Genomic DNA, 12,081 nt, shown 5'->3' with positions numbered 1-12,081 from the left:
TGTGTGAAGATGGAGTCAGTCAGAGTCAAAGTCAACGCACAAACAAATTCTCTCTCGTCCGTCCGTTCGTTCGGTCGTCGGCCTCGAACAAAGCGCGTGCAAGTCCGCGAGAGAGTGCAATGATCCGAGGGCATCCGGAGATAGATACGGAGAATTGAGTTGTATCCGAAAATGCACGGTAGACCGTAGGACGTGGGTACGTGCTCCTAAAGTGGATCTAACAATATGAAACGGGGCAGCATTTTACGAGGGAGTGGAAATTGAGGGAACGAGCCAATCTTGGGGCAGAAGAGAGTGGTCGAGAGTCGAGACCACGTTGAGAATGGGAGATCAGCCCTTGGCACGGGATCTATGCCACTGGACCGGGAGTCAAAGATCGGGCTTGTATATTTAGCGTGCTTTGTGGAGATGGGTCATTAAAGGGTTTTTCGTAGAGGTTTACGAGAAGGGAGCCGTACAGTATTCATCAGTGTGAATACCAGAGTAAGATGAGCATCTATCAAGCTCAAGAGTTGTGTGTCTATAACGGTCATCGATGTCACCGCACATGATATCCTTGTGATACCAGGAGTCAAACGTGAGAAACCTCACAACTCGAGAGAAGGATCTAAAATCAATGACTCTACCATAAGCCACCCTTCGGACATCGGCCTTGGTGATTTGTCCGACCCACGCGAGTGCATGACAGTTCAGCTCGCCTATCGTATCAAACTCGCAACCAGAGTCAGCCCGATTATACTGGAGAAACAAGGGACACCGAGCAAAAAGGCGCTGATCGTGTATGTCTTGGGCTGCTGACTGGCTGCAGCTGTCGCCGGCCGGTACACGGACGAATACCTTGCCGCGTCTACCTTAAGTCTCCACGACGTTTATTTCGTTATCGTAATCACATTGCATCTAATATTGGTGCTCGGATATTTCGATGTTTTGGAGTTTTCCACGAGAATGAGACTAAGGGGGATAAGCTTGTGCTTTGATTTTCGCATCCATCCATCACATGGCAAGGGGCACCTATGAGCAGTGTCAGTGACAGATCCTGACGTAGGGACCTAATTATTTATTATCTTCAGCTCGTCCATCCCCAAACCCTTTTCTTTCTTTCGTAAGCTACCTACCTTATCCTCGCTCTTTGCTTGCAAACGACGGAAGAAGCAAACAGATACTGGAAGGCTGCATTATTTCCTCTCCCTTCCCGAAACAATCACGCTTGGTTGCCTGGGGCCGTTTGCACTCTCCACCATAACAACCTACTCTACCTCACCTTACGCTACCGTTAATTCTTCCTACATAAACTATTCCAATTCTTCTCTTTCTTGTTCTTCTCTCCTTACAGCACTTTAATCTTGGAACATCGCCATGGCTACGACTACACCCGCTACGGCGCCCACCAACGCAATGGTCGAAGAGACTCGTCTCTCGTCTGATGAGAAGACCGAAGTTGGATCCAACAACATCCTCGACACTTCAGCCGACAACAAAGAGCAGCAGGCTGGCTCTGTGACCGCCAGCAACAACAATGCCGCTGACGAGCAGCCCCAGTACCCTGGCGCTGCAAAGCTTACCCTCATCGTCTCGTCTCTCTGTCTCGCCATCTTTCTCGTTGCTCTTGACCAGACCATCATCGCTCCCGCACTCGGCGCCATCACAGCGAAGTTTCAGAGTGTCAAGGATATTGGATGGTATGGATCTTCGTACCTTCTTACCACCACTGCTTTGCAGCCCATGTACGGAACTATCTACAAGTACTTCAATGTCAAGATTGCGTATCTCGCTGCCGTCTTCATCTTTGAGATTGGAAGTTTGATCTCTGCTGTTGCGCCGTCTTCTGTCGCTTTCATTGTCGGCCGAGCCATTGCAGGAGTAAGTTGTCTTACACGATTCCCATGAACCCTAACTAACGGCGCCTCAAGATTGGAACGGCTGGTCTCTTTTCCGGATCTATCGTTATTCTCTCCCTCATCAGTACGTCAAAACCAGCAAACTAGCTCCGTGACCATAACTAACCACACCTTCAGTGCCTCTCGAAAAGCGTCCTCTTGCCTTTGGTCTTATCGGTGGTATGTGGGGTATCGCCTCCGTTGCTGGTCCTCTTCTTGGAGGTGCCTTTACTGAACATGCCACCTGGCGCTGGTGTTTCTACATCAACCTTCCCATTGGCGGCTTGGCCATGCTCATCGTCTTCTTCTTTGTCAAGGTTAACCGCAATGACTCGAACACTATCAACATGACCTTCATGGATCGCCTTCGCAAGCTCGACCTTGCTGGCGCCGCCATTTTCATCCCTGCCATTATCTGCTTGCTCCTTGCTCTGCAGTGGGGTGGTGCTGAATATCCCTGGAACAACTCGCGTATCATCGGTCTCTTCTGTGGCTTTGGAGCCATGATTGCCATCTTCATCGGCATCCAGTTCTGGAAGGGCGATGAGGGAACTCTCCCGCCTCGTCTGTTCAAGAACCGGGACACTTTGTCCGCTATCATCTTCGCCATGTTCTTTGGTGCCGGTTTCTTCCCTCTCATCTACTATCTCTGTAAGTCTAACCCCACCTCTGCTGTACCCTCAACTAACGTTTCTCAGCTCTCTACTTCCAGGCCATCCAGGGTGTTAGCGCCGTCCAGGCTGGAATCAAGATTCTCCCTCTCCTGCTCGCGACCGTCCTCTGCTCTATCGTCTCTGGAGGTGTCATCACCGCCATTGGCTACTACAGCTATGTCATCATCCCCTGCATGGTTCTCTACACTGTCGGGTGTGGCATGCTCACAACCCTCGATGTGCATTCCCCTCTCAAGGAGTGGTTTGGCTACCAAGTCATTGCTGGCTTGGGCATTGGTGCTGGTTTCCAAATCGGTGTCCTTATCATTCAAACTGTCTTGCCTCAGGAATGGGTTCCTGTTGGCACCGCTGTTGTTCAGTTCGGACAAGCCTTCGGAGGCGCCATCTTCGTGGCCGTGGGCCAAACTGTCTTCCAAAATGGCCTCATTGACACCCTAAAGGCTGATAACGTTGGTATCGACCCGACCATCTTCATCAACACTGGAGCTTCAGAGATTGAGGATACCCTGAGAAAGATGGGCCGCATTGATGCGCTCGACGCTGTCCTCAATGCGTACATGAAGGGTCTCCGAGACACCTTTTACACCTCTCTTGCTTGTGCTGCCTGTGCCTTGATTGCTTGCCTGTGCTTCCGATGGAAGTCTGTCAAGAAGGGCCCAGACGGTGAGGACAGAAAGGCCGAGCCTGCTGTGCCTGTCTGAATGGATCGTGGGATCGAAGCGTAATTTGACGATTGGAATTTTGCATAGATACCCTCGGATGTCTCTCTTCTCTCGGTTGCATTTGGCGCTGGCAGTAATAAGTGTCTAATATCATAGAAGGTTGATAAAAGTGGTCTTACAGTACGAAGACTTCTCATTGTGTATCATCTGGTGGTCTGTCCCATGAAACCCGTGTTTTTCTAGCTCTCGTCTTTACTCCGACATCAGCTCCTACGAATTTGAGCACCCAATCTTTTACTTGCTTGGCCTTTTGTAACTGCGGGTGCATCTGGCCGCGCTTGGAGAGCTCTCGCGTCGAATAAAGCCCGGATCCATCCCTTCTCCATAACAGACTCACCTTGGTCATGCCCCTACGGAGACTCTGACCATAGACTTTGTCCTTGAACACGTGAAGTGCCACGTTCTGCATGAGAACTACGTCCTGGCGCCGAAGGGCACTAATCTCAGCAGCTGCATTATTCTCTTCCGCAAGCCAGAATGTCACAGCGAAACCTGTCTTTGTATCGTCGCCGAGGAGAATCTCCACTAACGAGAGGCTGCGACCCCAGCGCGTTGTGACAGTCCGTGGCTGTGCGATGGATATAATGCCGGCAATAATGTTGAGGGTGACAGTCTGGGGATTGAGAGCTAGAATCCTCCGAGCCGGCGGTATATCCTCCAAGTCAGAGAGATGAGAAGGAACAGTGTCTCTCGTATCCAAATGTGCCGTCGACGAAGTCGTCATAAACGATGTCTCCTCAAATGTCGTCTCCTCGAAACTATCAAGCTGTGATGATGGAATGGAATTGTGTAAAGCTAGGGAATGATCATAGAACTGCGACAACACATTCTCTGGATCTTCATCACCAAAAGACTGAGATTGTTCCTTAAACGAAATCTCAGCCGTGGTGAAGAATTCGGATTGGTTGGCGAGGTTGACGCTGATATTATGGGTCTGGCTGAACCCTGTGTGAAGCGGTTTTCTGTTCAGCGGCAGAGAACGCCACGGGGCGAGACTTGGAGATGATATTGGAGCTGTTCCTTGAGGGGCTAGCCCAAGAAACTCAGCGAAGGAGTCGTCGATTTGTGTTATTGTACAAGATTGTGTTGTGAGAGATGAAGGAGGCGGTGCGCCAGCGAAAAGGAGTAGTCGTGGCGCCATGGTATTGACCGCCTAAAATTGAATTGGACTCCTGTTTGAAGCTTCTCCTGATATTATCAAGTGACAATGCTGCCCGGGGATAGCAACTGCATGAGATCTTGATAAGCTAAGCCAAAATTCACGATGATGCTTTTGGTGTTGGCAGGTGACGATGCTAGAACAAAGAGAGATCGACGGCGACCACTTCCCGGCCGCAGGTACCGAGGTATCCCCCACCCCCACAACTCCCGTGGGCTCCACAGACGTTACCGAGGCCGGCTTGTTATTCAACCTCGTTTCGAGTGCCTGTATATAACTTCAGCTCTCTACAACTGTACCTTACCTACTAGAATTCCTAATTGAGCTCGTCAGCTGAGGTGTCAAATACTCGCCACAATGTCGTCCTTTCCTTTCACCATTCAAGAGCATACAATTGAAGCTTCACATATCCGAGAATACGCCCGCGCTACAGCTCATTCTCAAGACGAGAAGCTATACCTTTCCGTAAAGCAGTACACACCAAAAGATAACCAGAACCCTCAAAAAGGTGACGTGACTGTCATCGGAGGACACGCCAATGGATTTCCCAAGGTAAGCCCATGAATACTCATATTACACACATTTACTGATCTGTATAGGAACTATATGAGCCCCTTTGGGAGGAGTTCTATCATGAATCAAAACGCCGAGGTATCCGGATTCGAAGCATCTGGATAGCAGATACAGCATGGCAAGGCAAAAGCGGTCTCATAAACCAAGACGCACTTGGCAATGATCGTAAGAATCACCCTCTCTCATATCACCAGGCAATGCTAACATCTTCTCAGCAAGCTGGTTCGACTATGCCCGTGATATACTCCACATGATAAACACATTCCGTCCTCCACCACCGATAATGGCAATGGGTCATTCCTTTGGCGGAAACGCGCTCACAAACGTTGCCCTTCTTCATCCTCGCGTCTTCACATCACTTGTTCTGCTTGACCCAGTTATCTCCCACTTCGCCTCCACGCCTGACGCTAGAAGCGCTGGTCCCGCAGCAGCGAGTATGTACCGTCGTGAAGTCTGGCCGTCACGCGACGAAGCAGTGGCCTCCTTTAGCCGCAGCCCTTTCTACAAGTCTTGGGATCCTCGTGTGCTGCAGCGATGGATCGACTTTGGTATCAGGGACGTACCTGGCGAACAGAGCGTAACTTTGACCACGACAAAACATCAGGAGATCTTCACTTTTCTGCGCCCAAGTTGGCCAGCCTACGATGCTGAGGGCAAAGATGTGATTCACCCTGAACTTACCCCCGATCTCGATTCCAGCCTCAACCGTCGATGGTCAACATATCCCGTCTATCGTCCCGAGGGACCCAATACCGTTGAGCGACTTCCCAACGTACGACCCAGCGTCCTCTACGTCTTTGGTGGCAAGAGTGATGTTTCACCACCAGAACTTATAGACGAGAAGATGGCGCTTACAGGAACCGGTATTGGTGGCAGCGGTGGCGCGTCCAAGGGCCGAGTCAAGAAGGTTGTCGGAGAGAAGAACGGCCATTTGGTTCCCATGGAAGATCCGCGCTTGTGTGCAAGTGCCGCAGCCGACTGGATCAAGGCTGAGCTCGAGAGGTGGTGGGCAGATGAGCGACAATTTGAAGAGTGGGCGAAGAAGTCTAAAGAAGAGAAGACGACCGTTTCGGAGGAATTTCAGAAGCATATAGGCCAGCCTGCTCGGCGGGCTAAACCTAGCCCAAAGGCAAAGATATAAAGATAAAGCGATATTTGTTTGACAACATATACAGATAATGTGCCAGGCTACAAAAGACTATATATATACCAACGCAGATGTGATTTTGTTCCTTTTAAGCAATTATCATGCTTGACGCTCTATCGCCCTGAGGAGTGCTATCGTGTATCAATTTCCTTGGACTTCAAGCTGGGCTGGTAGTAAGCTATCTTGAAGCCTTTTCGTCTACTTCTTGAAGAAAGTCACATATCTTAGCATCCACTGTCAAACTTAATCGAGATGCACCTCGTGCTTATTTGGAGTATGCATGCTCGCTTTGTTTACTGCCCCCGGTCCCCCGCGATAAGCCGCGATTGGGTTACATCTCTGTCGGCTTTCATATAACTCTTATAAAGATAAGCAACATGCATGATACATCAGCCCCCAATAATTGTTTATTGGAATCATCAATAACCCTCCCTCCTATTCTCAGTTAGAGGAGACCCAAAATTATCTTCGACTCGACCTCAGAGACTTTTTAGAGCTTTGTCGAGCAAACTCAGTCGATGCTGATAACCTTATCCTCAATCTCCGCCCAGCTGGACGAGTAGCGAAGCATGTATCGCGAATATGTTTTTGCCTGAATTTAGGAGGTCAAAGGCAAACAAAAAGTTAAAGTAAAAAAAGATCTTGCATCAGAATCTTCACTACTCTCTTTCTCACCCAGTTCTCATCTCTTCCTCAACACTTGTATCAGCCCAACCATGGCCGTTCCAGGTCTTGAGTCGATGCCTTCGAGGCCGATGACATCGGAGGAGTTCAGCGCCGCGATCATCAAAGCCTGTTACTTGCACGGCGAAGAAGATATCACTGAGATCAAACCGAAAAGAGTCCGGGCGCTGTGTGTATGTTTCGAGGCAGACAAGGATAGTCACCCGAATATCGGAAGCACCAGCGAGCAAGTCCGCGATGTCTTCGACAACACTTATGGTTACGATACTGTCGGTCTCGTCATCAAGAAGCAAGACAAAAACCCGCAAGCAACATTGACATCAGCTCTCCGTGCTCTATTCAACAGAATGGACGAGGATTGTATAGCTATCCTGCACTACATTGGCCACGGAGGGGAAGGCCAAAAGTTCGTCTTCCCTTCACTAAGACATGACAAGATCGACCCTTGGGACGCCAACGTTTTGATCCTATTCGACTGCTGCTGTCCTATTGAGATTGGCGGTTACATAGGTCACCACAAAGAATTGATCTACTCCTACGCTTCGGGGGGAAGCGAGTGCGACGATGGTCTTGGTTGCGAACGCGGCTTCAGTAGAAATCTTGTACGAGAACTGAAGTACGCTCATAGAAATGGCCATGCCTTATCCACATCACAGCTCTACAGCCGCCTGGCAACCAAGAGTTTCGCCGTGGATGAAACTTGGGAAATGGAGCTGGATTCCCTGCCCCATTTCATCCGACACCCTAGAGATCATGGGCCGTCTCTGCTATTGCAACCCTTACGGCAGAACAGAAACTTATACCTGATACCAGCTCCTTGCCAAGAATTGGGTGAAGAGGCAGCAGATGTCGTTTTGTCAGTTCAAATTGCCAATGGTGGGTGGCAAGCATTACACGACATTCAGTCATGGGCACAGAGACATTCATTGACCGAAAGCCGTGTCCGAGTAGATGAGCTATACAAGAGAACGGATAAATTTATCCTCGCCGTAACCTTTCAGGTCTGGTATAACTTACCGGACCATCCAGCCATGAAGCAGATCGGCTTTGAGTTCAGGCGGACGACTGGTCAGTCAGACTGACTCTAAAGACGGACAGAAAAAGCTTCGACTACTGAAGAACGACCCACCGTTGTTGGCCAAAAGACGGCAGCATAACAATTTCTTGACTCTGGAGTGCAATATGCGGAGCTCGACATGGAATGACTGAGACCAGAGCAGAGAATCAGACTAAAGACATCCTTTTTGCAACATACCATGGAACCTCGCTTTGCTCTAGAGACATCACCGAAATGAAGAATATGAAAAATGGGGCACTCGTGCGCATTTCATGAACCAAATTGATGCGGCAAGGCCTGGTTCAGGGATGGGAAAAGCCTGTTGAGCTCCAATTGAAGTTTACGTACCATGCGGGACGTTTATCCACACTCATTTTGAGACGGCCGTTGCTTCTCATGGCACTGGGATACTTTTATCTCTATCCTCATTGCTGGACAGAGATGGGCCACTCTATCAACAGAGTGGAGGAACTACTTACGAGTTTGGGTTGTATGATAGCATCAGAAGAGCGAGGCGAAGATGGGAAAAGAGGGAGATATAATGCAAACGACCGCTAACGACTTGAAACGCCCTGGTGCGCCTCAGTCAGAGGTGATGTTTCACTACATTGAAACGAAGTGTTTATACTTACACACTTGAGGAAAGAAAGTTCTCACTAAATATACGGGTAGTACCAGAGGCATTTAGTGAGGTCAATCACTCCTAAATGTTAAAATTGAGCTTCTCATAATCACCACCGATGGAGTTTAGTTAGGTGATAAATATAGCTAACTAAACTTGAGCCTTTCTAGAGAAGCCACGGTGTTTTTGCCAGTCTTTATATAATTCCGCTCAAGGCGCAGGCTGCCCTTAGTTATCACAGTGACAAGTCAGCATCACAGTAGTTTCTAACGGCCTATTGAAGCTACTTCTAAGACGGCCATTCGCCTGGCCTGGACCATTTCATCTAAAATCTTTCATGCGATCGCCTGCTTGGATTGATACAAGTTTCTGTTCCAAACGTTCTCCGTGAAAGTATAACATATCAGCAGATAGGTTTCTCAGACTGCCTCTAGTGTTGCAAACTCTTTGACCACCTGAGGGACCTCACTTCCAAGAGCTATCCCAATTGACCTTGTAAAGTGCAAGCGTAGTGTAGTGCCTTGGATGGGCTGCAGACAAGGAATTTCTGGTAGTCTTGCCACAGGAGATGCCAACCTCTGACTACGATTCCTCTACACCGTAACAAGATTCTAAGATGAAGCCCTAGAGAAGTCCTTCCTTACTACGTGAAGTATCATAAAAGGATATCCAGACAACTCCATCGCGGCTTTGTTGTCCGTAAACCGATTAATATAAGGATTGTCGTGTAAAACTCCCCAAAATCGATCTCCAGGCATTACTGGGAACAGATGTAGACATTAACGCGGCTCCTTACTAAGATTGATCCAGAATGTCGATGCCGGACTGAGATCTGAATGAGGGTATCTATGAGTTAGGAAAGGGCTTTAAGGTTTTATATTCAAGGTGTTATTTTCTGTAGCTCAATGCAATGCCCTCTATGGTGCCAGACTGGGGTATTGTCTGTACCCAAACACATTTAACGAATTACCCAATAGATGCCCATGTAACCTCATACAACTGATCCCAAGCAGGTGGGCGATATCATTAGCCCCCATTTCTTACTCTGGATAGTATATCACGAAGTTCACTGACAATTGCAGGGGAGCATTTGTCATTCCAGGCGATTCGAGAAGACAAAAAGCAATGTTGTGCTGTTTTGATTTGATTACCATGAAATATCGAAAATGGTGAAGCTCAAGGGAGAAATATGATTCTAAAAGATGTGTTGTGAGCAGAGTGCGCCCAGCCTTTGTCTTCGAGTGCTTTCAATGTCTTGAGGGACAAGAAGAATGAAGCCCATCGAACCATGGCTTGAAGAGATGAACGGAGGATAGGAGATATACCAGTCAGCCTCTGTCAGTTTCATAGACCTCTTTCTTGTAAAGTCAATGGCCTCTCGATCTGAGATCTGACAGTGATTCAGTCATGGGCCGAAAGCATATGGGTCATCGTTTAGTCAGTGAATCACAGTGCCCTAAGGATCCCAAAGATCCTAAAGACTCAAGAGAGATAGCTGTGTGTATTGACACGGACAATTCAGTCGCCCCGCCTATAAATTTCTCACATCATCGCCTCTGAAACCTTTCTTCCTTCAACCAACTTTCCCACCAGTCAACCGACCACCTTCACTTGAGCAAGCATCGCCGCTTTTAATCTCCATTTGGCTTGAATATTACTTCTCATTCCTTCATTTCAGATAAGGTAACTTCAACATACGAAAGCATTTCATCTTCGCTTGAACAAGCAGCCCCAGCCTTATCCTTCGCTTGACCTATATCATATACCCTGATCATACCCAAAGACTCCGCGCTATCTTATATGTTACTACCTCAAAGTCTTTCAGTTCACGTTGCAGACATTCAACAGCCTTGTAGCGCCAGCATATCACGATGGGTTTCAAAGACACGCAAGACTACGAGCGCTACACCTGTCTGACTGGTGGTCGCCCTGATGAAAAGCTACCGCCACTCGACTTCCAGGCTCGTGGTCACTTTCTAATATTCTTTCTCGGAACGAAACTAATCAACACAGAATGGTACTGTCCGCCTCGTCCCTGGCGAGGTCTGGTGCCGATGGCGAGAGGATATCAGCGGGATCCTGTGCGACTCCGTAAGTCTTATCCTCAGAGCATCGTACTTATTCCGAAGGCTAATAAGAGTAGGATGGGTATCATGACGAACGATCCCTACGCAAACACTATGAACGAGCCCATGGCGTAACACTCAGCGAAAAGCATCCCACCGAAGGAGAAAGAAACCAAGGAATGATCTCGAGTAAGAGTCGCCGATTGTCCTTTCAAAGCATTTCATTTGTCTGACATCTCTTGACCTTTGATGGTACACAGACGTTGTGAACGGACGTGAGCCTTCCTGGCCCCGTTCCGTCCAGACTGCTCGACTGTCTACCCATGACCTAGCGTCAGGTTCCGTACATAACCAAGTGGACTACAAGAGTGCAGTCAGACTCGTCCAGCTGTTCAACAAGCATAGCCCAGATATGCCCCCAAAGGTTGGCGAAGAGCTGCGTGACATGCTCGTCAGCGGTGCGTTCCGGCACACGGAAGACTCTTTGGAACAGCCCATCAGGCACCAGCTCAGCAAGGAGATGTTCGATGCTGTCAACAACAAGCCCAAGTGGTTTAATATCACGTACGAACGGTGGTTCATCTTGGTCGGCGTGTATGGTGTCAAGAAACTGCGACAGGAGTGCCAGGGCATTGTCGACGCCGTTCTCACTCGTTGCGGAGAAGAGCTCGATAAGAGCCTGACCTACAAGCGCGGCCCAGACGACAGCAAACCACACGTCACGGCTTTGATCACTCAATTGTCTGACACTGCCGCCAAGCAACAGAAGCTACAGAAGGAAATCGACCACCTCAGATTGGTCGTGGAAGAGTTATCTGCTGCCAGACGTTGAATGGTACGGCAGCCAAAGAGCCAAGAGCTAAGAGTTTATGAAGATGGTAGGCTCTACTAGGAAGGTATATACCGCATACTGGTGTGTGCCAGAGCATAAGGACAAATGGTATAGTGGCCGACAATTACATCACGTTCGACCAATTGATCATGCGGCATAGGAAAAAGGGGTCAGACAATTTTGTTATTAGAGACGAGCCTGCTCTCTGTCAGCTAGTGAAAGTCAATAGGTTCACAGAGTTTATGAAGCCAAATTCCATTCTACTGCGTCAAATCGCAAAGTTTCCGTATCATCTTTTGCAAGATCCGTCCGTGGTGTTGTCTGTAGCATTGTCCGTACTGCGATTGACCAGGAGCACATATAGAGGTCACTTATGAATTGAAAATTCTTGATTTGAGAATAATGGCCCAATGTCCGCTTCAATTCCATTCGGCACGATCTGAGAGGAGTAGAGACGATTAAAATCTGATCTTTCCATCTGTAGCTTATTGAAATATTTGCGGGTGAAGTGTTTGTCCCATGTTCCTTTGCAGACGCTGAATTCTCTGCAACATTCTGATCAGAAAGCCACGAGAACGGAGAGCCTAGAAACCCGTCACGCTCACTGAATATCGTGTTGAATAATCTATCTTCTATCTCTTGTGGGTGAGGTTGGCTTGTATCGTACC

General features: G+C 48.5%; 5 protein-coding genes across 5 annotated transcripts; 4 read left to right on the top strand and 1 right to left on the bottom strand.

Annotated features, from left to right (window-relative positions):
- Positions 1 to 1,356: 1,356 nt before the first annotated feature.
- On the top strand, positions 1,357 to 3,252 carry FTJAE_2903 (major facilitator superfamily transporter; the record flags this gene model as incomplete). Its single annotated transcript, XM_037349145.1, has 4 exons — positions 1,357 to 1,860; positions 1,911 to 1,962; positions 2,016 to 2,528; positions 2,576 to 3,252. The coding sequence occupies 4 exons, from the start codon at positions 1,357 to 1,359 to the stop codon at positions 3,250 to 3,252; spliced, it is 1,746 nt and encodes a 581-aa protein (XP_037210019.1).
- Positions 3,253 to 3,406: 154 nt separating this feature from the next.
- FTJAE_2902 (nucleic acid-binding OB-fold) lies at positions 3,407 to 4,414 on the bottom strand (the record flags this gene model as incomplete). Its single annotated transcript, XM_037349144.1, has 1 exon — positions 3,407 to 4,414. One exon carries the CDS (start codon positions 4,412 to 4,414, stop codon positions 3,407 to 3,409), a length of 1,008 nt encoding a protein of 335 aa, XP_037210018.1.
- A 375-nt stretch (positions 4,415 to 4,789) lies between these two features.
- FTJAE_2901 (host-specific AK-toxin Akt2) lies at positions 4,790 to 6,146 on the top strand (the record flags this gene model as incomplete). Its single annotated transcript, XM_037349143.1, has 3 exons — positions 4,790 to 4,984; positions 5,032 to 5,170; positions 5,221 to 6,146. 3 exons carry the CDS (start codon positions 4,790 to 4,792, stop codon positions 6,144 to 6,146), a joined length of 1,260 nt encoding a protein of 419 aa, XP_037210017.1.
- A 722-nt stretch (positions 6,147 to 6,868) lies between these two features.
- On the top strand, positions 6,869 to 7,918 carry FTJAE_2900 (uncharacterized protein; the record flags this gene model as incomplete). The annotated part of the gene is made up of 1 exon (XM_037349142.1): positions 6,869 to 7,918. The coding sequence occupies one exon, from the start codon at positions 6,869 to 6,871 to the stop codon at positions 7,916 to 7,918; it is 1,050 nt and encodes a 349-aa protein (XP_037210016.1).
- Positions 7,919 to 10,386: 2,468 nt separating this feature from the next.
- FTJAE_2899 (uncharacterized protein) lies at positions 10,387 to 11,413 on the top strand (the record flags this gene model as incomplete). The annotated part of the gene is made up of 2 exons (XM_037349139.1): positions 10,387 to 10,606; positions 10,842 to 11,413. 2 exons carry the CDS (start codon positions 10,387 to 10,389, stop codon positions 11,411 to 11,413), a joined length of 792 nt encoding a protein of 263 aa, XP_037210015.1.
- Positions 11,414 to 12,081: the final 668 nt, after the last annotated feature.

This window comes from Fusarium tjaetaba (genome assembly GCF_013396195.1).
Source record: "Fusarium tjaetaba strain NRRL 66243 chromosome Unknown NRRL66243_c0000059, whole genome shotgun sequence".
In the NCBI taxonomy this organism is placed as follows: domain Eukaryota; kingdom Fungi; phylum Ascomycota; class Sordariomycetes; order Hypocreales; family Nectriaceae; genus Fusarium; species Fusarium tjaetaba.
This window is presented reverse-complemented; position numbering and strand designations above follow the sequence as displayed.